Source organism: Mus caroli, unplaced genomic scaffold (genome assembly GCF_978045245.1).
Source record: "Mus caroli unplaced genomic scaffold, Mus_caroli_1 scaffold_20, whole genome shotgun sequence".
Lineage (NCBI taxonomy): Eukaryota > Metazoa > Chordata > Mammalia > Rodentia > Muridae > Mus > Mus caroli.
The window spans coordinates 50625251-50640166 of NW_028227275.1; the positions used below are offsets into that span (position 1 = coordinate 50625251).

At 49.6% G+C, this 14916-nt stretch overlaps 1 protein-coding gene across 1 annotated transcript; it reads left to right on the top strand.

The window, feature by feature from the left end:
* Nucleotides 1-804: 804 nt before the first annotated feature.
* Zp1 (zona pellucida glycoprotein 1) lies at nucleotides 805-7067 on the top strand. Its single transcript, XM_021152394.2, has 12 exons — nucleotides 805-976; nucleotides 1867-1988; nucleotides 2303-2666; nucleotides 2756-2899; nucleotides 3279-3466; nucleotides 3632-3729; nucleotides 4531-4658; nucleotides 4753-4942; nucleotides 5041-5185; nucleotides 6479-6560; nucleotides 6659-6766; nucleotides 6937-7067. The coding sequence occupies exons 1-12, from the start codon at nucleotides 805-807 to the stop codon at nucleotides 7065-7067; spliced, it is 1872 nt and encodes a 623-aa protein (XP_021008053.1).
* The last annotated feature ends 7849 nt before the right edge of the window (nucleotides 7068-14916 follow it).

A 14916-nucleotide genomic window follows, 5' to 3' on the forward strand; every position in this document is an offset into this window, starting at 1 on the left:
TGATCCTCATGCCTCAGCCTCCCATGTGCTGGGATTACAGGCATGTACCACCACGTGGACCCAGCAACCGGATTTTGATTTGTGCTGTATCATGTGTGTAGCGTGTGACTCATCACAAGGTCAAGAACAGACTTCCACTTTTGCCATCGTATTGGTGCTCAGAATATTTCAGACATTCGTGCATCTGGGATTTTGCGTTTTCTAGCAGAGGATGTGATAGCCGAGGATTAACTATGAGAACACTGAGGGGCGCTACCACCAGTCTCTGATTGCTCACCACCCACCACACTGCATTCTGCCAGCTCTGCCAGGAGCTGGGCTTGAGTGGGGGCAGGAAGTAACCTTGCATTCAGTTTCCAGGGTCCTGACAGGTAGAAGGAGACCCTGGAAGAAGGATACCTGGGCAGGAATCTCCCACGCCCATGTGAGACTCGGGAAGCACCCAGTCAGGGGACTGAAGCATTCAGGAATATGACTGCTGTCCTATAGCCTTCCTGCAGCCTCTTTGCTAGAAATCCCTGGGTAGTCCCAGCTGCCACAGAAAATTGGTGAGGGGTGAGGAGTAGCTTTCTAAAGATCCTTGATAGACCCAGGATGGAACGTGCCTTCTCCTGCCTCAGGGGAAGGAGTTTCTCCATAGTCCCTTGTAGGCTAAGCAGCTGCTCCCCCAGGTGGATCCCCTTTGCCCCTAGAGGCTACCACTTCCTGCCTGATCCATATAAAGGTTTGGCCCCCCAAGTAAGCTGATGGGGAAATCATAGAGACAGTTGTGGGTGTCTGTGCTGACAGACAGGGACCTCCATCATGGCCTGGGGTTGTTTTGTGGTCCTGTTTCTGCTGGCGGCAGCTCCCCTGAGATTGGGTCAGCGTCTGCATCTTGAGCCTGGCTTTGAATACAGCTATGACTGTGGGGTACGGGGCATGCAGCTGCTGGTGTTCCCTAGGCCAAACCAGACTGTCCAATTCAAGGTGCTGGGTGAGTGCTGGCAGACACCCTTCCCAATTTCCCATGCCTAGTCCCAAGCCCAGCCTGCTGCAAGGAGGGAGCTGCACCTCTTGGGGGGGGGGAGGGGTTAGGGGCAGCAGGTGCTGGAGGAGTAGAGGCCAGCCACTCAAGAGGACTGCAAGAGCCAGCCTCTTGCCCATGACACAGAGACAGGACTCTCCTGTGCCCTGTGCACAACAATCACCTGTAGGAAAGACAGGCCCTGACTCCAAATGCTGGGCTTTCAACTTCCAGCTGCAAGCTTTGGGCCCACAAAACACCCTTGGGGGAGTGATTTAATGTAGAGAATAGGTGTGGGGGGGCGGTTCTGTGTGATGATTTGAATCTCACTTTCAGAGCAGCATCTTCGAGGTGGGAAAGATGACTCCCTTCCCCCACACACACTTGCCCTGTGCATGGAAAAAGAAGGGTGAGGGCAGCCCGGGGTGGGGTAGGATGGGGTGGGGTAGGGATTCGGTGCTTGCTGTTCTGAAGTAACAATGCAAGTGAGCAGGTGTCCCCAAATGAGACAGTTAAGATGACAAATAGGCTTCCTTCTTTCACTCTGCCCTCATTTCACTCCTATTGTGTCTGAGAATGTTCGGAGTCCTTGGGATTCCTAGATGCCTCAGCCAAGGTTAGGTTAAACTTAGGCTATAAGGTCTGTGTCTGACACCCTTATCCCAGCTATCAAGAGCCAACAACAGAAGTGAAAACCAAAACCAGAAGGGGAAAGACACTTTTCTAAGGCCACACAGCTGAGCTAGCAAGGAAAACTAGGTCTTGGAACAAGCCTGCTTCAAGAGCTTTTCAGAGGTTCCCAGCAGCCCTTTGCCCTCCAGCACCTGAGACTCCCTCCCCAATCTCCTCCCCCTGCCCAGATGAATTTGGGAACCGGTTTGAGGTGAATAACTGCTCTATCTGCTACCACTGGGTGACCAGTGAGGCCCAGGAGCGCACAGTATTCTCAGCTGATTACAAAGGCTGCCACGTTCTAGAGAAGGTAAGGAGAGTCACATGTGAGGACAGAGGGAGATTGTCTTAACTGCCCCTCATGACCAGAGAAGAATAGAGCCTATGAGGGGTGGGGAGTGGGTAGGTGACGGGTTAGATCCTGAGATACGCCACAAATCTGCTCCCTCTCCACCAGGGATGCTCAGTTTCCATTAACACCAGCCAGCCTGGGAAGCAACCACTCCAGGACTGGGTGTAGTCAACAGCCAGGCACCATGCTCTGGCCTCCAGCCCAGCCCTCACACTCACCTGAAGTGTCAGGTGGCCACACTCAGCTGCTCTCTATGGCTTTCTCATCTGCAGGATGGGCGGTTCCACCTGAGGGTGTTCATACAAGCCGTCCTACCCAATGGCCATGTGGATATAGCACAAGATGTCACACTGATCTGTCCCAAACCAGACCACACCGTGACTCCGGACCCCTACCTGGCTCCACCCACCACACCTGAGCCTTTTACACCTCATGCTTTTGCCCTTCACCCCATCCCTGACCACACCTTGGCTGGGTCTGGCCACACTGGTCTCACTACGTTGTACCCAGAGCACAGCTTCATCCATCCAACTCCTGCTCCACCATCCCTAGGACCTGGACCTGCTGGACCCACTGTACCTCACTCCCAATGGGGCACGCTGGAGCCCTGGGAATTGACTGAGCTGGATTCTGTAGGTATGTGGGCCTTCTCTGTGTACAGTCTGTGTCTTGGGACCTTTGAGCTCTAAACAGTCATTTCCTCACTGCTCTGTCACCAACCCTAGGTACCCATCTGCCCCAGGAGCAGTGCCAGGTAGCCTCCGGACACATCCCATGCATGGTAAAAGGAAGTTCCAAGGAAGCATGTCAGCAGGCTGGCTGCTGCTATGACAGTGCCAAAGAAGAGCCCTGTTACTATGGCAACACAGGTATAACCTCTCATCCCAAGCACGCCCTTGGCATAGCAGGGCAAGTCTCCCTTCCATCTAGTTGAACTGCCTTGTATGCAGCCTAAGAGAACCCAGCTCCCAAGAAGATGCCACCACCCTCAGATAGGAAGAGTGCCTGCCCCAGGGGGCTATTGGGTCCCTCCCCTTCTTGTAGACCCTGACCTCACTCTGTAGCATTCAACCCTCTGTTCTGTCAGCTCCTAGGGCATTTGCCAACAGTGGGAAGAACAATGTCTAGATCCCTTGACTCCCTAGTGGCTACACATTGTCACCCACAGAGCCCATCCCCTGTCCCTAAGGAAGAGAGACTTTGAATCCCAAAGTCCTGATCTACCTCTTGGACCTGCCTTTGTCCTAGTCACTCTCCAGTGTTTCAAAAGTGGCTACTTTACCTTGGTCATGTCGCAAGAAACAGCCTTGACACACGGAGTCCTGCTAGACAATGTTCACCTGGCCTATGCCCCCAACGGATGCCCCCCTACCCAGAAGACAAGTGCTTTCGTGGTCTTCCATGTCCCTCTCACCCTCTGTGGAACAGCAATCCAGGTAGGAGTGGAACTTAGGCTGGCGATGAGCCCCATCTCATGAGGGGCATCACCAGACAGCTACCACTTTATCTGCTTGGGCATCATCATGGTCCAGGTAGTGGTGAGATGCATGCTGGGAGTGAGTCCCACCCCTAGGGAGCCTCACTCACTACCTCCTCTTCAGCTGGTCGGTGAGCAGCTCATCTATGAGAACCAGCTGGTGTCTGACATTGATGTCCAAAAGGGGCCACAGGGTTCCATCACTCGGGACAGTGTCTTCCGGTGAGTAGTGGCTGGGTTACAGGCCTGGGTGTAGGGCGTGAGACTAGCGTCAGGGTCCAAATGTCTTTTGCTTTAGCACAAAGTAATTATGGCCCAGAGGTGGGGACACAATTCTGTAAAATGCTTTTAAGTTTTTGGGCTTAAGTGCTTGAGGCAGCCAGTTTCAGCATAGCATGAAGGACTTTGGGGGAGGGGGATCAGAGAAGTACAGAGGGACAGCTGGAGTCTGTCCAGATTAGGCTAAAGGAGCATGAGACAACAGAGTGAGGCCTTCACCACTGGTGCAGTTACTACAGCTGAAAAGCACTATCAGTGAACGTTGGGCATGGGACCCTGGAGACATGGATTGGTGACTGACTGCATGGCACTCAGGCTACGAAGGGAGACACTGGTAGGCTAGTTGTGAGGACAAGCAAGGCCCTGAAACACAGTCCTGTGGCGTCCACAATCCTCACTAGAGCCTCTCAATGAGGCAAAGAGGATAAACGAGGCTTAGGCATTAAAGGCTAGTTCATGGCTCCCCAATCCAGGTCTTCTCACCACACTTCAGAGACCTCAAGTGCCAGGACAGAGCCTTGTTGTCTTGATACTGTGGTTACCTGGCACCTAGAATAGGGACTGGTCTAGCCAATTCAAGCTGTCCTGGGCAGACTAGGTGGGCAGAAGAGCAGGAAGAGTGAACAATGGTGTCCATGGGCCCACTGCACCCTATGGAGGAAGCTGTCTGGTACATCCATTGTTGGGATGTTGGTGATTGCTCTGACTTATGGTCTCCCCCAACCTCTTGTGCTTGGATTTTAGGCTTCATGTTCGATGCATCTTCAATGCTAGCGATTTCCTGCCCATCCAGGCATCTATCTTCTCACCCCAACCACCTGCCCCTGTGACTCAATCTGGACCCCTGAGGCTGGAGCTGAGGATTGCCACGGGTACAGTCCCCCACTCCACCCCACCTGCTACTTTCCCTTCCTGCCTCTAAAGCCTTACAGCCTGTCCTAGACTCACAAGCCCCTCTCTCTGCAGATAAGACCTTCAGCTCCTACTATCAGGGGAGTGACTATCCCCTTGTGAGACTGCTCCGGGAACCAGTCTATGTAGAGGTCCGACTCCTGCAGAGAACTGATCCCAGTCTGGTTCTGGTGCTACACCAGTGCTGGGCCACGCCCACCACCAGCCCCTTTGAGCAGCCCCAATGGCCTATTCTGTCAGATGGGTGAGTGATAGCAGATGACTGAGCTGCACCCAGGGAGGGGGGGATTTCCTGCCTGCCACACCTCCTTAAAGAGGCTTCTGGACTTCTCTTCAATCCAGGTGTCCTTTTAAGGGTGACAACTACAGAACACAAATAGTGGCCGCAGACAAAGAGGCGCTTCCCTTCTGGTCCCACTATCAGCGCTTCACCATCACCACCTTCATGCTCCTTGACTCCAGTTCCCAGAATGCCCTTAGGGGACAGGTTAGGAAGGCCTTTTTTTTTTTTTTTTTTTTTTGGCCCTCATGTCTCATGCCACCTGCTGAATGGTCATTAGCGGGTCACTACATCCTTCCTACACCCTACAAGCTAACACTTAAGATTCCAGTTTATGGATTGGCTGTTATCAAGTGTCAGGGACAACAGCTCCAGAAGGAGGCAAGGACTTCAGAACAATGACCCATATACAATTTGGGAGAGAAGGGAGAGGTAGCTGACAAGATGGCTCAAGAAGGAAAAGGTAATTGCTGCCGAACCTGCTGACCTGAGTTCAATTTCTAGATCGTCGCATTGTGGACAGAGAGAACTGGCTCCCATGATTTGTCTCTGACCCTCACGCGTGTGCTGTACTGTTGCGGATGCACATCCCCCTGTATACAGATGCAAAACGGCTAAAACTCAGAAGGAAACAGTGTGGCTACGAACAACCTAAATCTCAGCACCAGCTGCGGTGTCCCTGTGTGGTCTCACGACTGATTCTAGAAATGATAATGTGTTCCTTGTTCTTCTGCTTTGGTTTTTAGCATAGCTGCTTCTCCAGAAGATCAAAGTGGATATGTACTTAGGGTCTTTAAATCTCTTAACCTTTTCTGTATGGCGTACACACGGCACCATAGGAAACTCGCTGGTATGGTCGGTCCAGCCTGTGATCGATAGTACAACATGTCCTATCAATCACCCATCGTTCACAGATGTTTAAATCCCTGCCCTTAACCAATCAGGTGTGGCTGGTCCCACCGGCAGGCAACGCCGAGGGTGGCATCACTCCCACCTTGCTTGTATGCTGCCTCCCAAGCCAAGACAGCTACTGATGCTGCCTCTGGTCCCCTCCCCTGAGCTGTTTCTGGAAGCAGCAGTGCCTTGCGCTCTTCTTTGCCTCCAGGTATTGTCTGCAGGGGTGAAGAGAGGACAGCTGATATCCGTTGTCTGGCATTGTGGCCAAAACCCGTCTCTTCTGTTAGCTGCCTTCCAAGTTCTGCTCCTGAGGGCAGAAGGCAGAGGACTGTAGGTCCCTTGAATGCCACAGTTCCTGCCTGTGGGGAGTGTCTTCTACTGCAGGTTTGGGTGCTCAGGAAGCAGAAGGTCTGAACTCCAAATTGAGAACACTACAGTTTCCATCCCCACCAGTATAGGGCAGCTGTGGTCGCAGTCTCTGCTCACCCACCTCTCTCCCTGCACTAACACAGCTCTGCACCTGAATCTTTCAAGCCTGCCTCTGTGCTGCCAGCATAGCTGCACAAACCTAGGCCACCCCTTGACTGTGTTTCTTTCTACCAGGTCTATTTCTTCTGTAGTGCCTCTGCCTGCCACCCTGTGGGGTCTGATACATGCTCTACTACGTGTGACTCTGGGATAGCAAGTGAGTCTGGGGTATTTGTCTTTTGATGCATCCTTACACCTGAAGCTGACTCTCAGGCCACTAGGGGTTGGAGGCCAGACAGTTTTTCTCCTGGGCAGGGCGTCGACGATCCTCTGGTCACCACAACATCACTCTCCGGGCCCTGGACATTGTAAGCTCTCCAGGGGCAGTGGGCTTTGAGGATGCTGCTAAACTTGAGCCCTCAGGTACCAGGGTTTGGGGGTGCCCCTAAGAGTCATGGCCCTTTCTGTGACACTGCTGATAAAACGGGGAGGTGAGGTGTAACTCCACTAAATGAGGAACTAAGTAAAAATAGCCCAGCCCCTCATCCGAAGACAGACAGCTCCAAGCAATCCGCCTCTCCCTTCTCTGACAGGTTCCAGCAGGAACTCCAGCTCAAGAATGCTGCTCCTGCTGCTGGCCATTACCCTAGCCCTGGCAGCCGGTATCTTTGTGGGTCTGATCTGGGCCTGGGCCCAGAAGCTCTGGGAAGGCATCAGATATTAAATGGACTCAATAAACCATTGTTTGAAAACTACTGAAAGCCGATGTGAGGAAGTTATTTATGAAACCTGATGTATGTCTTTTCCAAGGGTGTGGATGTTTGAGGGGGAACAGGGTCTTCTTAACTCTACAGCTAAAACTGGTTTTGAACTCGGTGATTCTTCTGCCTCAGAGTGCTGGGAATACAGGAGTGAAGCCTCGTGAGAAACTTATTCTTTGGAGTCAGTAGTGTCCTTTCAGAATTATAACCCCTACAGTCACGTTATCCAGAACATTTCAGTAGAGAGCTTTCCACCTTTATGGCAGTGTCTCTGTAAAATTACAACAGAGGTCGGATGTTCCTGTCACTCATGATGCCAGAGCCACTATAACAGTGAAATGCAGCCGGGCATGGTGGTGCATGCCTTTAGTCCCATCACTTGGGAGGCAGAGGCAGGCGGATTTCTGAGTTCGAGGCTAGCCTGGTCTACAGAGCGAGTTCCAGGACAGCCAGGAACAGTGAAATGTAGTGCCACAGGTGTGTGCAAACTTGTGCCAAGTGTATACTAGTAGAATATGCATACACAAGCGCACCCTCAGTACAGAATACTTGATTATAACCAAGGACCGATAACTGACTCGCATGCAGATTTCCTATACTACAGTTTTCTTTTTTTCAGAGATTTATTTATATATATGTAAGTACACGCCAGAAGAGGGCGTCAGATCCCATTACAGATGGCTGTGAGCCACCATGTGGTTGCTGGGAATTGAACTCAAAACCTCTGGAAGAGTAGTCAGTGCTCTCAACCACTGAGCCATCTCTCCAGCCCCCATTCTACATTTTTAGCGACTATTTTAATCTTTTTAACTTGTTTTTCATTTTTAACTGTACATGTGGAGGTCAGAGGACAGCTTTGTGGAGTCGTTCTCTCCTTCCACCTTGACACAGACTCTGGGGATTGAACTCAGGTCATCTGGCTTGCATAGCAAGTGTCTTTATGTGATGAAGTCACCTCATGGCCTTTGCCATTAATTTATAGTGTAACTCCTCCTTACAACAACTGACTAAAGCTGGACACTTATGCCAGTAGGCTACTTACGTGTAGCTTCCCACTCTCAGGTTTACTACATTCCTGACTGAATCAATAGGCTACAGGGAAGCTGAGCACAGTGGCCCATGCCTTTAATCCCAGCACTTGCAGGGACAGAAGCAGGTGGATCTGAGTTTGAGGCCAGGTTGGTCTACTTATGAGTTCCTGTACAGCCAAGGCTCATAGACCCTGTCTCAAAAAACTAAAAAGACTATGTGGAACAACGGACAAAATGTTTTATTCCTAGGAGAGAGGTGCACGTGTGTGGGAGTCAGAAGACACACTATGGGGTCAGTTCTCTCCTTTTTCCTTTAAATAAGCTCTTTTGTGGGGGGAGAGGAGGCTGAGCCCCACTAATCCACATAATGACATCTAATGCATTCCTCAAAGCAACTCAGTGCTTAACATATGCCACGGTCCGGCATTACTCTTTCCCAGGGCAGGGTCTGGGGAGAATGCCACTAAGCAAGGGAAGGTGGTCTTTCAGGCATAACAGAGGTAAAAACAGAGGTGGTCTTTCAGCAAAAACAGGTAGGAAACAGAATCAGGCAGTCAGCAAAGAGCAGCAGTTGGGAGTTGATGACCTGACAGGAGCTTATCTAGATGTGGGTATCCTCGGAGCACCTGCAAAGCTGCCTTCCTGACAAGAGGAAGCCAGAAGTCCCATGGACAGAATCGTCAAACCTGAACTAACTCCTCAGTTCCACTGAATCCACCGAAGGAGAACCAAAGGACGAGGGATGCACACAGCTGACTCCCAGCCTCCCAAAGCCAACCCATGCAACAACCTTCTGGCAGCATAGGGTAGCAACTAGCTGGCCTTGATCTTGCCTGCCACTTGGCAATGGCCACCATCTCACAGGTCAGGACCAGGCTATGTTCTAGAATATTCTGCTGATTGATGTAGGCTGGGAAGGAGGCAGGTTCAGAAAAGGATACAGAAAGAGTCTGGAAAGGCTAGCGACATCTCTGGGCCTCTGGCAGGACATGAGCTTAGCTGCCACAAGCCAGTAACCCTCATTTGACACAAGGCCCCTTCACCCTAGTTCAGGCCTACTCCATCTGTCCAGCTTATGGATAAACATGGACTCCAATATCTGACTCAGCTTCTTTGCTTCTCCTTGGGCTTTGTGGCACTTCCCTCAGTCTGTTTTATCTTGTTAAATGAGCCTAGTGTCTAATCCATAGAAATACCAATTTAAACCAGTTGATTAAAGATATCTAGTCTCATGTGTGATAACAGCCAGAGCTTTCTGGATGTTAAGCCACTGACTGGAATTTCTCTTCACATTCCAAGCCTATTGCTTACCTAGTTTTTTTGTTTTGCTTTTAGTTTTGTTTGGGTATGAGGTCAAATCCACAACAAAAGACGCAGGACTGGGAAGACTCCATCTTTTTTTTTTTTTTCTTAGAAGAGGCAGCACACCACCAAGGCAGGATACCCACCCAGGGCAGGCAGAGATCCAGATTCTAACCATAAAGCAAACATCTTCTTGGGGCTGCCTCCCAGCTGTGGCTGTGACATCGCAACACAGGCCAATTGTAGGATCTATTCGTGGCAGGAGAATCAGCGTGGATGGGTTAGAAGGCCGATTCCATCGACTCTTCTGAGCTGGAACAAGGATTGGCATCCACACCATTTAAACAGAGCATTGCCCACCCGGCAGGAGCCACCCGGAGTCCCTTCCAAGTTAAAAGCCAAGCCATAAATGCCTTGTACCAGTCTTCTGTTTGCTTTTCTATTTACCACTGTGTATGTATGTATGCCTGGAGGGTAAGGCCTGAGCGTGGCATGGCATACATGTGGAGGAGAGAGAGTAACTGTGGTCAGGTCTCTCCTACCTTCATATGCACTCTGGGGATCAGATCCAGGTTGTCAGCTTGCAGATCCAACACCCCCTGAGCCATCTTGCTGATCCCTCTTAACTTTTTTATTTTTTGAGTTAATCACATTTTCCTCTTCCCTTTCCTCCCCTAACCCCTCCCATATAAAGTCTTATTCTTTCAAATTCTGTCATTACCTGTGTGTATGTGTGTGTAGCCTAACTAGTCTATATGTTATGTATAATGTGTATGTTTGGAGAGCTGACAATCACTTGACTAAGCCAGCATCATCCCTACCTACATTCTAAATGTTTATCCTTATACTTTTTTTTTGGACACAGGATCTGATATAACCTGATGGCCTTGAACTTCTGAGCCTCCTGCTGGGATTACAGCCATGGCCTGATTTCACTCAGTACTGGGTACAGGTAGAGAAAGCACTGTCTCAGCTGAGTGAGCTATGTTCCCAGCCCCGTGCCTCACTCCCTATCATTTTAAGCATCTGTGCTGTATAGCTTTCTGTTGAACTAGGACACATCTGATCTGTTAAGAGGAAACCAAGCCTATCACTTCAGGTACCAAGTGTGAATGCAGTTATATAAGTGTGGACCTCTTTGTGCATTGCTTTCTCTGAAGAAATTCTTAGATAGAGCTCCTGGGTCAGACAGTAGCCACATCCCTTCTGACTGTGGGCTGAGATCTGCCTTCTCTGCCCCTCCAGATGGTTCTAGATCTTTGCCCATCTGAGCACCAGAGGCAGTCACTAGTCTTAAAAGTGATTCTGTTGTTAGAAGCTTTGCATCTTCATAGCTGCTGGCGTCTTATAACCTGCTGTATCCCATCTCCATTTGTCTTCCTTGTCCATAGAGCATTCGGAAACCCCAGAGGGGTTCCCAGCAAGTGGCCATGGGGTTCCTTCATGCTTCATTTCCCTCTCACATTTTCACCTTTGAATATGGCAAAGACCTTCTCCTATATAACCATAACCATACCCATTTGCCCTTTGTGGCTGTTACTTTACCAATGCAATGGTTGCTTACTTTCAAGTTACACATGATTTTTGTTAGGAACTTTGTAATGATTGAAATGGTATACAGGTTCTGCCAATACCTCTGTACCAAAAGGTTTTGTGGACAAAAACACATATAGTAAACATCAACAAAGCTCTCTGCAAAACTAGCTTTCCTACACTCTCAATGGTGGAAGACATTCCTAGATACCAAAATCTCACATGAATTGTGCTCAGAAGAAAACAGCTCCCCGCCGGGCATGGTGGCGCACGCCTTTAATCCCAGCACTCGGGAAGCATAGGCAGGCGGATTTCTGAGTTCGAGGGCAGCCTGGTCTACAAAGTGAGTTCCAGGACAGCCAGGGCTATACAGAGAAACCCTGTCTCGAAAAACCAAAAAAAAAAAAAAAAAAAAAAAAAAAAGAAAGAAAAGAGCAGAGCTCCCCTTTCCACCTTCTAGCCTGGGCCTGTAACAAGGTAAATCAGAGCTGATGGGGAGGAAGGCAGGCCACCAATCCTGAGGGAGACACAGGGCTGCTTGTAGTCCATCAGATTTCCTCTTCCTGCCTTTCGGCCACAGCTACAGGAGACCCAAGTGTTCCCTGCCTCTCCACTCTCCCCAACAAGGCACCGAGAACCAATTATTTCCATGTGCTTCCTGTGAGTGAGGGCTGACCTCAGCTCAGTGGCTCCTCAGGTAAAGGAATTTACTGCCAAGACAGCTGACCTGAGTTTGGTCTCTGGGCCCCACATGGTGGAAGAGAACCAAACCCTGCAAGCTGTGTTCTGAGTTCCACACGCGCCATGGTGAAAGGGCACATACCACACATATATAAGATAAAAATAAATGATACTTTTTTGCAGAGTTCACTGCTACAGCTTAAGGTATGTGGCTTCTATCCAGGCATTCCTGCAGGCACATTTAATGCAAAAGGCCTTTTCTGTTCCAATAATGGGCAATACCAGACCAGTCTTTAAAAGTAAACAACAAAAATGCCAAATTTTATTTTTATATCCTTTAAGTCACCGTTGAATTAAAGGGGGGGGGGGAGAAAGTCACACAGATGTGATGAAAATAAAAGCAAAACCTCTGGGAAGTAAAAACAGCTTCTAATTTGGGAACTCTGTGGGTTGGGGTGGGGGGGCTTCTTCAGAATCCTGACAATGTTGACATTCCGCCTGGATGAGAACGGGGAGCCTGCCAAAGGCAGAAGTCTAGATGTAGGCCTCTGAGAGGGGAGCCTGCAGACTCAATCCACAGACTTAGGGCAAGGGGACAGACCAGAGCACCAATGTAGGCGGTGAGGAATTGCCTGTCAGGTGCTGGTGTGGACTAGAGAGAACTCTGCTGTAACAAGGAGAACTGTAATCTCTTTCCAATGTGTGCCATCCAAATCCTTAGCCTGGGGCTAGGCAGGCAGAGGAATCCTTCAAGCTTCAGTCCTGCCTGGATCCTGCTTCCTCTTGCCTCCTTGGCTGGACTAATGAGCTGTTGGTTTTGTGGAGCTTGCCTTTTGCTTTTTCAAGACAGGGTTCTCTATGTAGACCTAGTTGTCCTGGATCTCACTCTGTAGACCAGGCTGGCCTTGAACTCGGATCTGCCTACCACTGAGTGCTGGAATTTAAGGTGTACAGCACTACACTCAGCTGGATTGATTAAGTTTTAACATCAGGCTTAAAGATGGAGAAGTTAGCCAGAGAGTGGTGGTGCAGGCCTTTAATCCCAGCACTTGGTAGGCAGAGGCAGGCAGATTTCTGAGTTCGAGGCCAGCCTGGACTACAGAGTTCCAGGACAACCAGTGCTATACAGAGAATCCCTGTTTTGAAAAACCAAGAAAAAAAAAAGATGGAGAAGTTAGGTCAAACCTTAACACCATGAGGGTCAAGCACTAAGGGCCACTGTAACTGTTACCGACAGCCATACTGAAGCAGGGAAACAGTCACTGGCTACTGAGGGCCACCCTGTGCTCACTCCTTGCAAAAGCTTACTACTAGCTCTCTTAGCACTACCAGGTAGGCACCACAAACAGGTAGAGACAAACACAAGACTCATTGTAAAAAGGTATAGTTAGAGGAGTCAAACTGAGGCTTGATGCCAAAGTCCATACTAACTATGACCCTATACTCCCAAGACCCATGAAGGAGGTCATTAGCTATCCATTGCTGTCTCAGCTTTGTCTCTGAAACTATGCTTTAAAATCACAGGCAAAGGCCAAGTCTTAGGATAAGAGGCTTCTCTGACATTCACCTGCAGAAAGGAATTAGCACCGCCTGCTGGCTAGATGCATGCTTTGCAGCTCAGCCAAGGTACTAGGTTGGTTGGGAGCTAGTGTTGATTTCCCTGCACCTAGGTGCCCTGTAGTTGGCACTCCAAGTTCAAGCTGTCAGTTCAACAGCAAAGGGACATAGTTTTGAACATCCAGAGGTTCAAACGTTCATCGGGTGTAATAAGCACTGACCCACTTCATAGCAAACACATTCTCTTTGGGCACCAGACCGTGATGCTCCTAGACCCTACCTACTACAAATGAGTCCAGGAAGATGGAGTCCTTTAGGATCCATCAAGCCCCAAATGAAAGCTTGCTTTTATTGTGTCACCTTCCATCACTGTAGCTGCAACTACTAGCAAGAAACCTTCAAGATCAGGCCTGCTGACTGGGAATGTTCCCTCATACAAGGGGTGGGTGGAGAGGGTCACTGGACCCTCAGCTGACTTCCAGACATTGTTCCTGCACTTCCTGCCCTAATTGCATGTGCTCTCACTGTCCTGTGAGGTGGTACTATACAAACTATACCCTAAGGAGGGGTGGCTATTTGTTTACATCTCTGGTGTATGCCAGGGCTCCCCTGTACACAGACCACACACTTCACACAACTGCAGGCTGACCAGAAAGGCTTTCCCACATCTTGTCTTTCACTATCTTTTTAGGTGGATCATAAAAATGCACTTAAACATCTAACAACCACTCAATGGCTTTGTACTGGCCAGCTTTGGGGAGCAGTTTATGCCCAGGATGTCCCAGGCCATGCCCTCAACCTCCCCTCTCCCTTCACTGGCACTGCACTAGCACCTGCAGACATCAGCCCATCTCTTACTTACTTGTTGAAACTGATTTCACATTTACCCTGTTACTGAAGAACTGTAAGACAATTTTTAAAAAAGACCACACTTCACTGGGCAATGGTGTCATATGCCTTTAATCCCAGCACTCGGGAGACAGAGTGAGTTCTAGGACAGCCAGGGCTATCGAGAGAAACCTAGCCTTCAAAGAAAAAGGAAATAAAACTGCTTGAGGGCATGTTCAACTAGAGCAATCCCACGAGAAGCCACAGCTTCTTCAGTCCAGAGTGGATGTCAGTGTGAGGAACTTCTGAGAACGCACTCCAGCACTGACTGCCTCACTGCTCCAGCTTCCATGGTCACCCACCACAACTCAGCAACCCACTGAGCATCATGGCCCAGGATGCCCACCGACCCATGATCACTCAGTAATCTCTTGGCCCTTTGTAATCCTGTGCATTCGTATGGGGAATACAGATATGTACATATGCATGCAGAGGGCGGAGGATTGATTACTTTGGATGTCATCCTCAGGAGTTGTTTTGAAATAGGGTTTTAGTCTAGGGCCCACTAATTAGGTTAGGTCAATTTGTGTGTGAACTCCTGGGATCCTTGTGTCTCTGCCTCCCCAGCACTGAGAGGAAGGGCTCACCATGCCTGGCTTTTTTACATTAGGTGCTGGGGATTAAATTCAGCTCATGGCGACCTAGAAAGCACTTTACTAATGGAGCTGTCTCCCCAGCCCCTGTAGGTTTACCGGATACACTTCTAGGGAGCAGTGGGCTACATAGTAATCACAGCAGATGGGTTCTCTACTATAGATTTTCCATTCTGGAAGATAGGGTAAATTAGAATCTCCTTGCCCACAGGACAGCCTGATAGAAC